The following is a 17,494-nucleotide window of genomic DNA, read 5'->3' as shown; positions in this document are numbered from 1 at the left end:
GGCCAAACATCTTTCAGGGGGAGGGGTATGAGATAGAAGATGGGGTCTGTCCTCAACCCCCTCTCACCTTTATGTTAGTGGGGGAGGGGGACCTTCATACATTTGCTCTCTTGCCCAATGGCTTCTCCATTGAATCAGTCTGTGATCCCCGGGCACCTAGCAGCAGCTGGCACAAGAGACCTGGGTTCCAGTCCCAGCTCTGCCTCTTCACCAGCTGGGACTTAAAAGAATTCACTTGACCTCTGAGACAAGTTGCCTCATCTGAAATTGATGGGAATATAACAAGCGGTGAATGCTGTGCTTAGAAGCATGGGCACTGGATTCAAATGATCTGGTTCCCAGTCCCAACAACCCCACTTCCTTTCTGTGTCTTTGGGATAAAATAATTCAATCTTTCTGTCCCTCCCTCATTAGTACAGTCCTATTCATCACATTTCTCTCGTTATGATATATCAATGACATTTTATGCACAGCATCTAACAGGGTATCTGATGCTTACCAAGTCAAAGAATGGTAGTTGGGATAGGCCTAGGAGTCTGTCCTGAGGTCTTTGGAGATAAGGTACAAGTGTAGTTATTATGGCTGCCCTTGGGGTGGACAACTTTTCATCCACACAATGCAGATAATGTGTCTTTTGTGAAAATGCTTTGTAAATTGCAAAGTACCATCAGAATGTTGGATGGTTACTCCCATTTCCCCCAAAAGCCTAAGAGCTCTTACAGGTGTGGCACTAGAATACCTGAGACGTGACAAAAGGACATGAACAGTTTCTTCTGTTAGTCAAGGAGCACCCACAATGTGAAATTGTCTGCCCTGTGTCACCCTCATTTCCTCTGAAATCCACTCTCCCTAGGGAGCTTTTCCAGACTCACCCAAGAATACATGACTCCTTCACCCCCATCCCCACCATATTCTTCATTCTGGACAGTCTTTCCATGGATCCACTGTTTATATGTTCATGTGAAAAATCCGAGCCCGGTGGCGTGAGGGCAGGGACTCTGTCCATCCGCATCATTATATGTTAAGACTCCACTTGAAGACAAGGAGGAAGTGATCAATTTAATACCCTCACTCTCCATCCTGCTCCCTCACCACCCCCCAAAAAAAATATTGAACAGAACCTCAAGCTGCTGGGAATATTTATTTATTTGGTCTATTAACACCAAGATCTGCAAAAAACAACTTCTAAACACAGGATAAGAAAACTTCAACATTAACATTCTTCAGTTTTGTGAAGCTCTGCAGTACGGAAAATATACAAACTTCAAACAGCTGCAAAAATAGTGTCTTTGGGAGAAAATAGAGTTTCTACATCGATACAAGAAAAATAGGCATTTTTCTAATCCAACCCAGTTCTGGGGCAGGTGGAGGGTACAGAGCCACCACTTGCCACCTGGAGGAATGCCAGCTCTCCCTCCCCCCCACTACCCACCTGGGGCTGGGCAGGCTGGGCTGCTGCTTAAGACAATCTTAGTCAGGGTGAAAGCGAGATGAAAATGCCACTTGGGAAAACACTAGGTTCCCCCCTCTGCCAGCAGCTGGATTGGTCAAGTGTTATGGCCCTTTAGGGCTGCTTTGGTCAGCTCCTCCAATGAGAGGGAGGCATGGGGATGGGGCTGAGAGGACGGGGTGTCTGTCTTCGGGTCTCCACTTCTGTGTCCGTGGAGGAGAGGGAAGGAAATCTGTGGCGTCCCCTCTACTCCATGACAAAGACAAGGGCCCCATATACAGTCTTTTGGACTCACACCCAGGGGTGGGGGACCCAAGACCTTCTAGGTGGATTTTCCATCAAGTGAGAGAGGTGTCAAGAATACAGGTGTGACTTGTGAGCTGCCCAGCTGCTAGTGGAGAAGGCAGGTCCCATCCCATTCCGAGGGGTTGGTGTCCATTAGAAAGAGGACCCAGGGCTTTGACACAATGAAATGAAAGTGCTCGAAGGCCGAGAGGGAAGGTCTCCTTCATCTCCCACCTCAGGGGAGCTAGGGAGGGGCCTGCCACCAAGGCACTGGTCTCCATGGTAAAGTGGTAGGGGTGGGCTCTCAGACCACCAGGGAGCTCTGAAAAAGCACGGGCTCTTCTGATGGTGGGGTGCGCTGCCATGGCTCGAATGGCAGCGAGGAAGCCTTGGAGGCCTCTGGATCCTTCCGAGGTGGTGGCCTAGGGCTGGCGGGGGGGAGAGGGGACCCCGGGTTTGAGGGGCAGTTACGGAAGATGAAGCCCATGCTGGGGAAGAGGGGCTTCATCAAGCTGACGGGGCAGAAGGCCGAGCCGGTCGGGTTGAAATGCACTTTGTTCTTGTCAGGACAGGAAGTCAGGAAAGCCAGGTCAGGACCTGGGGACCTGGAGGATGGAGAGAGAAACACACCACACACAGCCAGTGAGAAGGGATGAGCGATGTCCCAGTGCTGGGAAAGTAGGGGAGCCGGGTCTCTGTTCAAACAGGATGGTAATTTGACCAAAAAACGACAGACTACCGAGTAATAAGCAGTCTGTAGGCCCCTCAGCCCTTCATGTTTGAGAAATATGGCTAAAGAGCAGGAAATCTACTTTAGCTAGAAACAGGAGGCATTGACGCTAGACAGGAAGGAGAACATCCTGACAACGTGATTCTAGAAGAGGAGACCACGGGATCTTTTGAGAGATTTCATCAGTGAACAGTGTTTTGGGGCCAGACTCCCTTGCCTGAAAGCAGAGATCCAGGAAAAGTCACTTTCTAAGATTTTTTACAGCCTTAAGCAGGGTTTCTCTGCCTAAGCACTATTGACATTTGGGGTAGAATAATTCCTGGTTTTGCCGGGGCTTTAACAGCATCTCTGGCCCCTACCCACTAGGTGCCAGTTGCACCTGACACCCCTCCCCCAAAGCTGTGACAAACAAAAATGTCTTCTGACATTGCTAAATGTCCCCTGGGGGGGAAATATTGCCCCCCATTGAAATCTACTGGCCTAAAAAATCTCATTCTTCAGCACATTTGAAAAGAGTGAGTTTCAAAACCCTTGCTGGGAGGGAAGGACAGTAACCACTGTGAGACAGGCTGTCAGACATTACCAGGAGATCTAAGTTCTAACTCACCACGTAGCCTTGGCCTGGACTGTCTCACCTTGAACACGGAAAGAATCATCCCTATGCTTCTGATCATGTAGGGGAAATGGAAGGGTCAAAGGTTAGGTCAGAGAGTTCTAAAGTAAGGAATCCTCATGATAAAAAAAAGAAGTGCGTGACCGTGTTTTGAGGGTGACACAGCCCAAGAAGCTGCTGGTTGTGAGGATTCTGGATGAGAAGACAAAAGTGTGGTAGCATGGGAAGGCTCTGTCGCTAATGGTTCCCATAAACCACCTCTTTCTTGAAGCATAATATGTATATACAGAACAATGCACTCAGTGTGTAGCTTGATATGTTGGTTACCATTTTAATTGTAGAATTCTAAGAATTCCAAACCCAGGAAGAAGAGCGAGACGTGAGGAAGGCAGAGGTTGGCACAGAGTGAGAGATGGAAGGAAGTGAAGGCCTGGGGTCCCAGCGGACTTCACAGTGGCAAGATGGCCCCTGACCAAGTAGGGTTTAAAAGGCTCCCACTTTATGGAGGGGCGGGGAATGGACAGAGAGGGAATGTTCTCAGGGTGCCCATGTGCATGTGAGGAAAGTGACCCAGAGAGACCAAGCAACACTTCAGGGGCATGAGGGCAACCAGCAGGACCCCAAACAGCTTGATTCCCTCCCTGGGGAATCCAGGCCATCTTACGGGGGTCAGTGGCCAAGAAGAGGAAAATGTGGCAAAAGAACCACTAAACCTGAACTTCCCAAGAAGAAAGTTGACACAATGCAGAGACCCCAATGAGCTGAGAATTTCTATCCCAGGATATCTTAAAAGTAAGTGACAGATCAGCACTTCTCTTAAAAGGTTGACACGAGAGCAGGAAGCTAGATGAGATGACTTTGAGACCTCTTCTGGCATTATGAGTCTACAAGAGTCAAGACAAGCAGCTGCCTAATTTCCTCAAGCAATTCCAGGTTGTAATTACTCAGCTCTAACATGGACTGGAGAAGGGCACGAGAGTCCAGAGTCTGCTTAAGCGACACAATCTGGCCTCTTCCCTTCACACCATCCCAGAGGGCCCAGCCCTCGGGAGAGATACCAGGCGACAGTGATGACGCCAGTAACACCCTGGTGGCCATGGCTTTTTCCTTAACGCCCACTGAGGGTTATATATGTGTCTACTGCTACCACCATGGGTTGTCCTCTCCCTTATCTGAGATACAAATGGAGACTTCAAGGCCCCAAACCCTGTCCCAGCTAAATGTCCACACACACCATGACTAAACTTCCTGAATGCCATGGAAACCACAACTTCCACGGTGAATCTGCCCTGGTGAATACTAAAGCTGGCAGGAGGAATGAAATCTCTTAGGGTGCCTGCCAAGGAGGGCTGGCTGTGCGGGCATGTGAAAGGTCGGTCTTGCCTCTCTGCTAATGGAAGGGAATTGTAGCAAAGAAATCAACTTAAGAATGGCTTCTGAATCATCCAATCGGATTTGAGAATATTCTACAGTCCTTACTTGCAAGGATGGGAAATTTCTGTCTGGACATTCATGACACTTGAATCACTAGAGCTACAAGGTGAAGACTTAACTCGGAAACAGTTAGAAAGCTGTTTAGGTTCCCCCGTCCCTCCAGTGGGGAAGAAACATTTCTCATCTCTCCTGAAGAGAACTACCCATATGTTCTCTCTCTCTGATTATGGTCTAGCAAATTCTAACACCTTTCCCAGGGATGGAAAAAAATAGAAGAAACAAAGGGTTTAGGTTTCAGAGCTCTTTCCTTTCCAGCTCCTGCTGCGCTTGTGGCTGGCATGTGGGCAGAGAGCAGGTTTCTATGGAGATAATGATAAGCAAAGATTTAAGTGCTCAGAGTAGGCAATGTCAACAAGTTTGATCATGGAAAATCTGCAATACCGATCATCTAAAGGTGACAGCACCTCTAGGATGAGAGAGTCCAAGACGGAAGCAGGGCCCGACAGATGGGACAACACAGGGCTAAGCCCCCATCCCTGAACCTCCCTCTGATGTACTCACGTGGCCTCTTCAAACACACGAACTCTCTCACAGCCTTCTGGGGGCTCCCGTTTGAAGACGTAGCTGTGATTGGGTCGAGGGGAGGCGGCAAAAGCAAGGACTGGAGATGGGCTGCCATCTTCAAGGAAAGCTGGGTGGCCTGGAGAGGAGGCTACAAACACAGCAAGGCTCAGTCCAGTGGAGCTGAAGGAAAGATCTCTAGCGTCCGCGGCTCGGGCCCTGGTGTGGAGGGAGGAGGCTAGGAAACCCAGTGAGGTGGGTGGCAGGGGGCGCTTATGCTAATCCAGGTTGTTTGTCCACGCTCTACCTTAAAAAATCTTTGAGGCAGCTTACAGAAGCACGTATCCTATTATACAGGATAAAAAAAATAGTTGAACTGATAGGAAAATGAGGACTAATACCAATTCTATATTCCCAGGAGATAGACTGCGACTGAAGTCCACGTCTCAGACTTAAAGGAATCCTAACTCCTGTCTCTCTCTGCCTTCTTCCAAGCCTGCACTGCCCTGCCTGCCAACATACCACAGCTTCTTCCTTTCCACAGCCTTGAAAATCTATCCCTTCTTCCAGGAAGAGCTCTTGTACTGACTCAGAGAAGCAATCTTTACTCTACCCCACTTGTGGGATAAAATTCCTCTTGCTTTCCACACAGCGAATGTACTTTGCCTAGGTTGCAAATATTGACTTTATCTGTATTTATCTCACATTTATTCCTTATTACTCTATGCTCTATTTACCTCTCGTGTTGTTCGATCATGCCCCTGGCCAGCCTACTCACAGGGTTGCTGTGAGAGTCCAATGAGGTGACGCAGGCAACAGAGCTTTATAATGTGAGGGTCACTAGTACTATCGGGAACAAGGACTCATGTCTCGTCCTCTTGGTGAAGCAGCCAGGGCAGTAGTAGAAAGTAGAAATTTGCAATCAGAAAGCTTGGGTTTCCGTCTGGGTCAAACCGGGTGACCCTGGGCAAGAGACCATATTCTTTAATTTTCTATCATTCACAACCACCTTGAGACCTATTACTGCTAATGGGTACAGTGGACACCTGAAGAGACTCAAGGGCTTTCTACTACGGCATGCTGAAACTCGGCCAAAATGGGGATGGGGGAGATTGTGTCTTTGGATTACAGCGTGGATGAAATGGAAGTACACAAGTAGGCGCAGAGACGTTACATAAATTATAAATCAGAATCGATGTCAAGGACCATCATTCTCACTGGTATAATGCACAGAATAAAGATGACTCATAAAGATATTCTAGTTGGCTGGTAAGTAAAAATGCTGGGCCTGAAGTTGATTAGAGGCGGAAAAGAGGGGGAGATGCCCCTGCACCCTTGAGGGGGCCTGGCTGCCTCAGCCTCCTCAGCTTACCTTTGTCGTTGGGGAGGGATGCCAGGTCCTCTACGGCACCCCGGTGTTCCTCACGGCTGGTCTGGCCAGAAGGCTGGGGGGATGCCAGGGGCATGGAGGGAGAGCTGGCAAGGTTGCCAGGCTCCAGAAGCAGGAAAGGGTGATCACAGCCGCCACTCTGGGGGGGAGCGGGGGCACGGTGCCCATCAGGAATGTCAAGGATCTGCCAGGGGAGAGGGTGGGTAACGACTCTCAGGCCTGGCTCTTCAAGCCTGCAGAGCTGTATCCAATCTGAGGGCCCTTTCTTTGTCCTCGTCCTCGTCCCCTATTTGTACCACACAGCGACAACAGGACGCCATTTCCTCAAGTCACTGATTTCCCAATCACCCCCAGTCTGAGGGAAATCACCTCCTATGTGTCCCCTAGCACTTCCTTCTTTTCCCTCGGAGCACTTGCAGCCCAATTTATAATTACATATTTATTTGAATGGTTTTCTCAATGTGTCACCCCCACCAGGCTGTAAGCCTCACAAGGGCAGGGACCTTCTCTGCCTTCTGCGTGCCAGGCTCTGGGAACACAAAGATGAATAACAATGGGGGGGCAGGATAGGGGGTACACCACCAGGACACTGCAACCACTGTAGGCCACTGCAAGACAAGTATGCAGATTATCGTCACGTACTAAATACCCCTGGCCTCTTTTAAAACAGTCACTAATGGTACTTGGACCCACAGCTCACCAAACTGTGTGTGTGTGTTTGGGTGGGTATAAAATCCTATATATATGCAAATTAAAAATCAACCAGCAAGTAAATCGTAAACTGAGGAGTGTGCCCACTAGAACTGTATGAATACTGCCCAACTGGCATTCCCCAATTGTACTGTGTCCGTATAAAAATGTGCCTGAGATGGCAGAAAAAGTAGCAAATAATTCTGCCTGGGAAGTGGGGCGAGGGAGAGGGCCGTGTGGGAGCTCTGGGCATGAAGGATGAATGTGCGTCCCCAGGTAGAGATGGAGGGAAGGGAAGTGGTGGCACAGGCAACGGGGTGGCTTGAGCGGAGGCACAGGGGTGACGGTGCTGATGCCAAGCACGTGGCAACAGTGAGCTGGCGCTTTGGCTGAAGAACGATGCCTGTCCCTGCCCGCTGGCACCTGCCCCTCTGCGAAGCCCTGTCCCTTCCCTGTCTACCCACCGCCACAAACCCCTCTCCAGTTACACCTACCCGGCTCTGCCGTCCCTGTGGTTAAGTCCATTTGAGTTAATAAACTCAATTCGTCTTCCTTCCGTAGGCTGGTGCTTGCATGTTTCTCTGTTGCTGTAGCCACAGCCTGTGAGCGCCAGAGAGCAAGAGTCCCACCTCCCCGTGTCCAGACTCAGCAAGACGCTGCCTGTCAGCGCATCCAGGGCAGGGCCCTACTCACCCGCAGCAGCTCCTCTTCACCCTGCTCCTTCACGAACACCTCCTCTAGCTCCTGGTTGAGCCCTTCCAGGCTGCGGTGCAGGCAAGGGCTGAGTCGCAGGACAGGGGACCCTGAGGGGAAGCTGGGAGGAGACGCCTGAGGAGCAAATGATGCAGTCGCTGAAACCCACCAAGCCCCGGCCTGTCGTCAGTTCTGCTGCATAGGGGTGGGTGTGGAACTGTCATGTCTACCCAGCAGAACCAAGCGAGGAAAGGAGGATTTGGGGACAGTTACAGATTGCAGTAGGCCCGTTCAGTGGGGTTTTCCCCAGAAGTGAGAGCTTTGAGAGGTCCGGAGTGTGCTTTTAAAGGCTACAGGAGCCTCACTGCCTCAGCTGGACAGGGGGTGAGGGTGGAGGAGAGCAAAATTCAGAACAGCAGGAAGACCTTCCAATGTCAGTCAACAAGTCCAAGTTTGCTCTACAACATCACCTGGGCACCCACGTAGCATGCAGTGTGGTCGGGCTCAGGAGCTGCTCAACCTGAGAGGATCTGCCCAGGGGAGGGAGGTGCCATGGAGGACGACAGAGGGGAGAGGGCTCGGGGGGCAACACATACCCTCAGTGCTCCCCGCACAGCATGGTCCCCTTGGAGTGGGGAGCCCCGCTCCTTCTCTTTCCCACTGCGGCTCAGCTTTGTCCTCTGCAGCTGTTGCTTCAACTTGGTAATCTGGCAGCCCAGAGAGGGGGAGAAGGGGGGCAGGTGAAGCAAAGCACAGTGCAGGAGTCCCTCCTCCCAGATGTGGCTCCTGCCAGAGGCGCATGACAATCACAAAAGGGAGATGGCACTTACTCTTCCATCTCAAAATACCTCAGCGGTGTTCAACACGCTGATGATAGGTTCATTGGGCAAGCTGGGAACCTATTAACTAGATATCGGATGCTCCGAATTACCATGTATTCCACAGATGGCCCACTTTCCAAAAAAATTAAAAATATACAATGCTGAAACCATTTTTGTCTTTCCCAGATTCCAAAGGCATGGAATACTACTCTATTAATAGAAATGGGAAATGATGTTTTTGATTTCACTCCCCAAAGGACATTCCCAGCTATCTCAAAGACCCTGGCACCAGGAAGGATTGAAGGATTTACCCCCATTTTAAAGCAGACTGCACTGAGCAAGGAGCAGGCTCTCCAGAAGGAATATCAGATTTTGTCCCGACTTCCATTTCCTGTGACAATTAGGGATTATCATCAACAATCCTGAATATTATCCCTGTCACATTTGTAATTCTGGACCTACTTGCCTCAGCTGGCAAATGTCAGGAGATGCAGAGTTATTTAAATACGGGCCTAAATTAAATGGAATTCAGAGAGTAGATCTGCTGCCCACAGCCATACAATTTATGACTCCTGCCAGGAAGAAAGTGCTTTTAGATTTGCTGTTGGGGATCATTCAACCATGACTCCACACTTAGTGTAAATAACTTGTTTACTCTGATAATTAAAAACTTTAAATACTTTGTATTTCCCACTAGCCTTAAACCCTTCATCTTTTTTCTCTGCTCTTGCAACCAAGAGGGCAGAAGCCACTCCCCTAGAATCGGGTGGAGAGTGACTCCTGGGGAGCGGGCCCTATCAGGAGCTGCCCACGGCTGGGCGGGTGGAGCCTAGAGTATGGCTTTCTCTATTCCACCTCAATGGAAAAAACCTAGAACCCCCCTGAGGAAAAAGGGAGAGCCAGGAGAAAGTGCTGGAGAACACATACCTATCTTCTTCCTCTTTTAAAAATAAGGGAGGACGAGCAGTGAAGTAGTAAATGGGGTTGGGGCCTTCCAAGTCCCAGGAAGTCGTTCCCTCTCCCTATCTTTCTCCGGTCTCTGAAACTGCTTGTCTGGATCCAACCTCAAAGTAGAGTGAGCAAATCGTGGCTCCCACCCTGTGCTTGGCTGCTGAAGGGCAGCAGCAGTACCGACCAAGCCCTGCTGGCAGGCGCACCTGGGCCCCTACGGCCCAGCCACCACGAGGCTGGGAGGCAGCTGGGAAGGAGCCAGCTCAGTAGGAAAAGGCTAGGGCGAAGCAATGAGATTGGAAATGTGAGTCCACTTTGGAGCAGCTGTGTCCATGGTGCTGGGGGTACACAAGAGGCAGCGACCCCGGCAGGAAGGCAAAGGGGGCAGTTACCTCTTTGCGGTGGTCTGTGCTGCCCCAGGACGCTGAGCGTTTGTGTGTACAGGAGCTGGCCCGCTCGCCTTCAAGCTCTTGCCAGGACAGGGGCGTCTGCAGGGAGGACAGGGAGAGGAACCCAGTGAGGTAGAGCAGCTTCTCAGGCTGGCTCAGGGGAAACAGACACACGGTTCCCAAACAGAGGTGGTGGCTCTTTGAAGGCTTGTCTCTTGTCTGCTCATCAACTCCTCAAACCATTAGCCTCTTTCGGGCTTCTCCACCTGCACCGCCTCTTTCCCGATCCGCTTCCTCCAGGAAAGCTTCCCCGATAAACCAGCAAGGCCAACCTGCTCTCTCCTCTCTTACGACTTTTACACGTGGATGACGGCCCCAGTGCTCCCCTCCAGTGAGGACACGTGCTGCCTTCCTCAGTCCCAGCAGCTCCAAAGCAGCATGGGCACAGGGACCCACTGGTGTCCTCGATTCTCACACCTTCTATGTACCCAGCACATGCCCAGGTTCCTGGGTGCCTAATGAAAATGAGTTAGTAGACAGGCCTCCAGGAAGGAATCGTTAATTAGTGAAACAGGCAAAAGGTCAACAGAGATCCCCCACTCTCCATCCCTGACCGAAGCAGGAGACGTGTGTGCAGTGCCGCGCCTCAAGCTTGTCCCATGATTTTCCCCAGTACAGAGAGTAAGTGTTGGGGACCTGAAGTCCTCCTGAATGTGCAGGGGAGGGGACATTTTCAGAAAGGAGGGAGCCAAGAATTCTGAGCTCAGCCCTGACTCCTGAGCCCTCTTGGCTCCACCACAGCTCCTTCTCCTGGGCCCTGCTCTATGCCTCGTGAGAACAGGGCTCTGTCTGCCAGCCTCCCTCCCCTGCTGCAGAGAAGACAGAGTTGGCCCAAGATGGAAGCAGGGGGAGTTGTAGCCCCACTTCCGGAGCCCCCATCCCAGGGAGGAAGCTGTTGGCTCTCAGCACAAGGCAGGAGGACAAGATCCCTCCCCACAACCAACATCCCTACTTCCATTCCAAGGGAGGGGCCCAAGGGGGGACGCTCCAGTGGAACCAGTTCCTCTCTAACTTCTTTACACAAGCTGCCAAAACCATGAGGGCCTGGGAACCGTCTCCTCCACCAGATCTGCTGACCTCCCCCGAGAGGTTGTTGCAAACAGAAAGGAGGAGGAAACGAGAAAAAACCAACAACTCAACACCCAGCAGCTGCTAAGAAGAGCTCGGCAGGGGTAGTCTGAGCGGGATTGTGGGAGCAATCCGCCCTGTGTGACAGCTGCAGTGGAGAGGGGCCACCAGGGGAGCTGAGGCTCCCTGGCTCTTCCTTCTCCCAGCTGCCTACCGATCAGGACCTTCGCTGGGCTGTGGGACACAGCCAGGGTGAGACAACCTCCCTACTTCCCTTGTCTGCTAGCACCACAAGGAGACTATCAGATCCAAGCACATGGTCCAAGCCCGTACCCCAAAGCCCTTGAGGTGGAGCTGGCTCTGAGAGTCTGTGGAAACCAAGCAGCTGTCTACTACCAAATGCCCACATGTCTCTAAACCAGGGTTTGCAGACAGAGCCTCAGAAAAGGCTGCTGCATAGACTGGAAAGTGAGGAGAAGTCCATCTCTTGCAAGCCCCCTCAGCCCAGCGGAAATACGAATGCTATTCCCTCCCAGGACTCCCAATCCCAGCTCTGCTAGTCAAAGCACTGAGTCCCATGCTAGCCTGTTGTCCCTGGAAAGGTGGCCGAGGCTACAGAGGAGAGATGACAAAAGCTGAGGTAATGAGCCCATTTCCCCTCCTCCAGGAAGATACTGTACTCACAGGTGGGTGGGGAGAGGTAGGAATCAAGAGCCACATTCAGGCTGCCACCGGTTCTACTAAGGCAAACTCTTCAACTAACTGCCTTCTTTCTTCTGAGATATGTGAGGGGGCGGAAGGAGAAACGGAGGCTAGTGCTGGAGTTTAGAAAGGATGTGCAAATCATCTCCTCTCTCAATCCATGTTCCCCCACAGCTCTCTGCTCTGCAACACCTTCCAGCACCTGCTGCCTACCTTGCGGAAACTGTGCTACCAAGGCCTCCCTTTGCCTCCACACCCACCCTCTGGCCTTAGATAGCACCATCTTGCCCTCCATCCCGTGGGCTCTCCTCTCCATACCCGGCTCTCTGTCCGACCCATGTCCTTGTTCTTACCTTGCCCCTGAGCCCTAAGCCTGGTCTCCCCATCCAAGTACGAACTCTCCCAGCCTTCCTAACTTGTCCTAACTTGTCCACCCCATGCTGTTACTTTGCTCTGTGGGTTCCGGGTATAGACCATTCATGCGTTCAACAAATAGTTACTGAAAGCAAATTGTATCATGTACTGTTCCAGGTGCTGGGGACACAGCAACGCAGGAAACAACAAAAATTCGCATGCCCTTTGAGTTTACATTCTAGTTGGGGACACAGTTTAAACAATGATAAATACTAAAGAGAAAAATACAGCCAAGAAAGGGGCTGGCAATGTGGGTGCGTGGGGGTGGGGGTGGGGGGTTGCGGGTTAAATGATTTTACCTGTCTGGCAAGTCCTCAGTGGAAAGGGAAGGTCTGAAGAAAACCATCAGGGACATGAGGGAGTAAGCCACGTGGACATCAGAGGTTAAGAGTGATGGACACAGAGGGAAGACCAAGTGCCAAGGCCCCGACACAGGGGCGAGCCTGCTGTGTCTGAGGAGGAGGCTGGCTCCTCTGGAACAGAGTGAGTGAGGGGCAGCCTGGTAACAGACGAGGTTAACAGGTGCGATAGGTTGAAAACTGGCCCCCCCAAGGGTCAGGCCCTAATCCCTGGAACCTGTAAATGTTACCTAATGTGGTAAATATTTTTTGTAGATACGATTAAATTAAGGTGGAAAGATTATCTTAGGTTACCAGGTGGGCCTTCAGTGCCATTACACATGTTTTTATGAGAGACAGACAGCGGGAGATTAGATACACACAGAAGAAAAGGCAGTGTGACCATGGAGGCAGAGATTGGAGTGATGTGGCCACAAGCCAAAGAATGCTGGCAGCCTCCAGAAGCTGGAAGACGCAAGGCATGGAACTCCCAGAGAGCCTCTGGAGAAAGGGCAGCCCTGCCAACACCTTGAACTTGGCCCAGTGAAATGGAATCAGACTTCTGGCCTCCAGAACTGTGAGAGAATCCATGTTTGTGGTTTTAAGTCACTAGGTTTGAGGTAATTTGTCACAGCAGCTTCAGGAACCTACTACAGTCGTTATCCTGTGTTTGAAGCTGTGTGCATGCCGGCCTTGGGGATCCTAGGGCAGGCACGCACACAGGTGCAGGCTGTGGCCCCTCCAACGGGACTGGGGGCATCAAGAGTGGGGACCATGGCCTGCCCCTTCTTTGCAGGCCCCTCTACCTCTGGGTCTCACCACGGAGGTCTTGGAGCACAGAAAAGTCACAGCTAAGGAAGGCTACCCTTCAAAGAGCAACCCTTTATGGCACAGCAGGCGCCAAGCCATGCTGCGTGACAGCCCTGTAAGTTGTCGTTCCAGATGATCCTTTGGAAGCAGGGTAGAGCTTGAGCTCAGCAGGCCAAAGTCATGTTTGTCAAAGGGACTCATGCACTAGAACAGATTTATTTGTACACCCAGGGGGAGCAGCTGAGGGAGAAGCAGGGCTATTTACATACATCAGAGGCATCAGCCCACCGTGCACATGATGCTTGGCTTATGCTTGGATTATGCACAACTGAACGTGGATTAGACCAAGGAAGGCTTGCCTGGGATTCTGAGATCCCACAGCAACATGTGGAAGGATAACTGGGCACGGGGCTGGAGGAGAGCTTTCCAAAGAACAGCCTGACCAAAAAGCCTCCCAGCTACAACCTGTATCTCTGCGCCCAACCCAACTAGGTTTCTGCCTGGACTCCGAGGTCGAAAGAGTCCTGGTCGTCTTGCCTCCAGTGACGCTGGCAGAGCCCAGCTGGGCCCTGGGAACACAGTCCAGTACACCTGTGTGGAGGTGCAGGGCAGTGTGGTGCCTGGCCTGGTACGGACGGTCAGTAACTACGTGTTGAAATGAAATCCAGCAGGGAATCAGCCCCCGGGGACTCTGGCCAGGCAGAGACAGGAAAGGCTCCGAGGGGGGTCTGCCGGCCAGCACTGAGAACTCAGGCTGCAGATGGCCAAGGCCACCATCTCTGGCCCTACAATCACTATGTAACCCTCACATTTTCCATCATGAACCCGTTTTCAAACATGCTGTGCTGTTGTCATACCATATGCTGAACAACTGGTCCTATTCACCAGTTTGGAAACTAGGCGCTGTGCCCAGGCCCCACACCCACAAAGGAAGGCCCGTGATGGGCAGACTGAGTTGTGTGTCATCACTAAATATTGAGGCACTGGCTTAGGAAAAGGAGGAAGACACTACACAGGTAGGGAAAGCCACAGAGAGGGAGGGAAGTCTTCCCAGAAAAGGCAGGCCACCTCTGCCTCTGGCCTTCAGGACACTCCATGAGGTCTGTCAGGCACTTAAGCTATTTGTTTTCTTTCAAAAGGTAAGTCAGGCCTGAAAAAAAGAGTCTGTCACAGAGGCTTCCCCACCTCACCTGCAGCAGGCAGAGGAAGTGGGGCTGGGGATGAGTAGAAGAGGGGGTGGGGGAGGCAGGCAGAGCAGGTACCCCAGGGCCCATCCGTCTGCAGGATGAGAACACCAGTGGGGGAACTTTGCTCAAACAGTCATTCCAGCTGTGGTGAGACCACTTCCTCCCTCTAGAAGAGTGCAAGAAGACTCAGATGCTTTGCACAGCAAGAAGGGAGAGGGGTGACCTCAATCAGCGTGTGCTGCCATCACTGCCCTGGTGCGGGCCCAGCTACTAGGCGGGGCCAGCGCAAAGCACTTGACAGCCCTAGCTCCGGTTTGCCAGCTGACCTCGGGGAAGGATGGTCCAGAGAGGGGAAAACAGTCAGATTGATCTGGAGAATCCTGACAAAGTCTTCTGAGACACAAAGGAACATCCTCCAGATGATGGTCACTCCACACAGAAGCCCTCTTCATCCTCCCTGGCTGGCCACTCTGCATCCAGCTCCCGTTGCACCCAAACTCTTCCTGTACTCACCACGCTGGTCTCGGGGAGACGGGTTGTCCCTCTCGCATTGCTTGTTCTGGCTCAGAACATGCAGCAGTTCCAAAGCATTCCTTCCCCAATTACCACATTTAGACCTCCTCCTGCTTCCTAGAACCACCAACTTTCCAAATAAGATCCGTCCACCTCTCTTTCTCCCCTGCCCCAAATATGTGGGTAACCCAGCTCTCCATGTCAGACTGTAAATTGCCTGGGGAACTCTCCGTGCTATCCTCTGTGCCTAAGAGCTCTTAAGACACAGCTAAGCCCAGGCGGGGAATACTGGGACTGTGGGCAACCTGCTATCTTCAAGAACGGAGAGCTTTTCACTCCATCCTCTGCCTTGTGAGGAAGCCTCCAGGACACAGCATGCCTGGCTATCTAAACGGCAGGTGTTCTTCGCTTGCTGCCCAGATCTGAAACTTGCTTGGAATGGGCAGGACGCTTGCTTGCTTTAGAGGATTCAGAAAGGGGAGCTGCTCAGCCTAAGCCTTAACAATGGCAGCCGCCCTCACTGCAAGGCAGGCCCCTGGGAATGCCAGGGCTGATGTGGTCTCCAAACACACACTCCACTTGCTGGCTCTGGAGTGGGGTGCGTGAGGGGTGCAGGGGGGAAAGTAAGAGTGCAGAAGTGAGGGCCTGTCAGATATGGTGGATGTACTACACCGGTATAGCTGCAAGAGGATGGGCAGAAGGTGGGGTATGAGTGGGAACAGCCCCCCTTGAGCTCAAAGGAATTAGGGTAAGGTTCCGGCATCATTCTATTTTTAACAACTTAAAAGCCTTCAAGGACTTTGGTAGATCCCGCCTCCCTACCTTCCCTCTACCTTTCCCCACACTTCCTTTGAACTCCTAATAAAACCTCTCCCTCATCTCTAGTCCTTTCTGGGTGGTACACCAGCCCTCAGAAGAGAAGGAACACCAATGCCTTAGGGAGGTGCCAGGAGAACCACAGGTCATCATGGTGTAATACCAGTGTGGAAGAAGGTAGTTTGTGCCAGGTCAGGGGGCTCAAGCAGGAATTTGGATGGAGCTCAAAACCTAGAAGCAGAAAATTCCCAGAAGGCCAGGAATGAAAGATGGGCAGAGTGCATATTTTGGTTTGGATGCCTAGTTGATCAGAATTCTCCCACCTCCTGACTGCAGCCACAATATTGACAGGTTGCTAAGAGTTCCTCGAGGGCTGGAGCCCATCCCAGGAAAAGAGGAAAGCTGCACAGTTCAGCCTTGCCAGACCCACAGAGGCGCGTCGCTGACCTCTGTCTTGTCGTGGCAAGAAGCCCAGACTTGTTATATAAAAGATCTGGCCTGCAGCTGGAGCTTGAGCAGCACTACACAGCCTAGAGCCCATGCCTCTAAATCCGGCCAGGGAACGTCTGAGGCCAAGCCTGCCTTGGGTTGACAAAGAGAACACTACCTGAGGAGTGGGATCGAGGCTTCCTAGAAGGCTGGCAGCAGGACATGACAGAGAAGGGCTACAAGGTAGCCTGCTGCTGACTGACAAAGAGGGATGCAATCATGAGCGTACACACTCAAAGCAACCTCAAGTCCTACTCCTCCAGGAAGCCCTCCTTGACTACATTATTTGGGATAAATACTCCTCTCGAAAGAGAAAGAAGTGTGTGCTCCAGGCCTATGAGGGGGCGCAGCTTAACCTATCCTGCTTACTCTTTTCAAAGAGTATGGGGAACAACCCTTACTATAGTGTCCAGGGCACCCAGGAAGTAGGCCTGCTCTGTCTGCTACCTGGAGTGTGTTTTCACTTCACATTCTGTTTGTAGATCTAAAGGGGGCCATCGATTTTAACTGCTGCAAATTTTTGTTGGTTCAAGGTGGGGTATTCCCATGAGAATTCCCCTCCTCTGAACTGTGCCAGACATTTGGCCATATCTCAGCCCTTGGCTGTCTGTTCACTGGCCTTCATGGAACTGGCATCCAGACTCACAGGCCAAATCTTGCTCTCATTTCCTTATTCTTCATTTCAACATGCCAAGAACAGTACTGGGCATTCAGGCTTTCACTACTAATATTTGAAAATGGATCTTGTTTAAAAAATAAATAAAAGAAAGGGACCGATGGGATGTGCTCAGAAGAGGAAGTAGGGGAAAGTGAGCGCACAAAACTTGCACATTTGGCCATCACCCCACCTATGAGCAGGCAGAGTGGGCAGATGCCCCCCAGCTTGCAAAGGAGGAGCGGACTTGCCCGGTACCCCCCAGGATGGTGGTCTGACTCTGAGCCCATGTTCTTCCCATTCCGCTTCCTCCTTTTCCTGAGAACAACTCATTTGTTCTGAAGTGAAACGGGAATGGGTTTTAACTGCATCAAAAGGGAGCTGATTTGGCTCTTACCATAACTGCTAAGAATGCTGAAGTCCTAAATCAGATTA

General features: G+C 51.5%; 1 protein-coding gene across 1 annotated transcript in view; it reads right to left on the bottom strand.

Annotated features, from left to right (window-relative positions):
- Positions 1-1,122: 1,122 nt before the first annotated feature.
- Positions 1,123-17,494, bottom strand: part of FAM117A (family with sequence similarity 117 member A) — a 41,127-nt gene continuing 24,755 nt past the window's right edge. The window contains exons 3-8 of the mRNA XM_033090434.1: positions 10,011-10,106; positions 8,443-8,553; positions 7,847-7,981; positions 6,446-6,647; positions 5,074-5,224; positions 1,123-2,340 (exon numbers count right to left, since the gene is read on the bottom strand). Coding sequence (XP_032946325.1) covers positions 2,040-2,340; positions 5,074-5,224; positions 6,446-6,647; positions 7,847-7,981; positions 8,443-8,553; positions 10,011-10,106 — 996 coding nt within the window. The 3' untranslated portion in view covers positions 1,123-2,039. The remainder of the gene's footprint in view (positions 2,341-5,073; positions 5,225-6,445; positions 6,648-7,846; positions 7,982-8,442; positions 8,554-10,010; positions 10,107-17,494) is intronic.

The sequence above is a fragment of the Rhinolophus ferrumequinum genome, chromosome 21, assembly GCF_004115265.2.
Source record: "Rhinolophus ferrumequinum isolate MPI-CBG mRhiFer1 chromosome 21, mRhiFer1_v1.p, whole genome shotgun sequence".
Taxonomy (NCBI): Eukaryota; Metazoa; Chordata; class Mammalia; order Chiroptera; family Rhinolophidae; genus Rhinolophus; species Rhinolophus ferrumequinum.
Note: the sequence above shows the minus strand (reverse complement) of the source record. Positions and strands in the feature narration are given on the sequence as shown.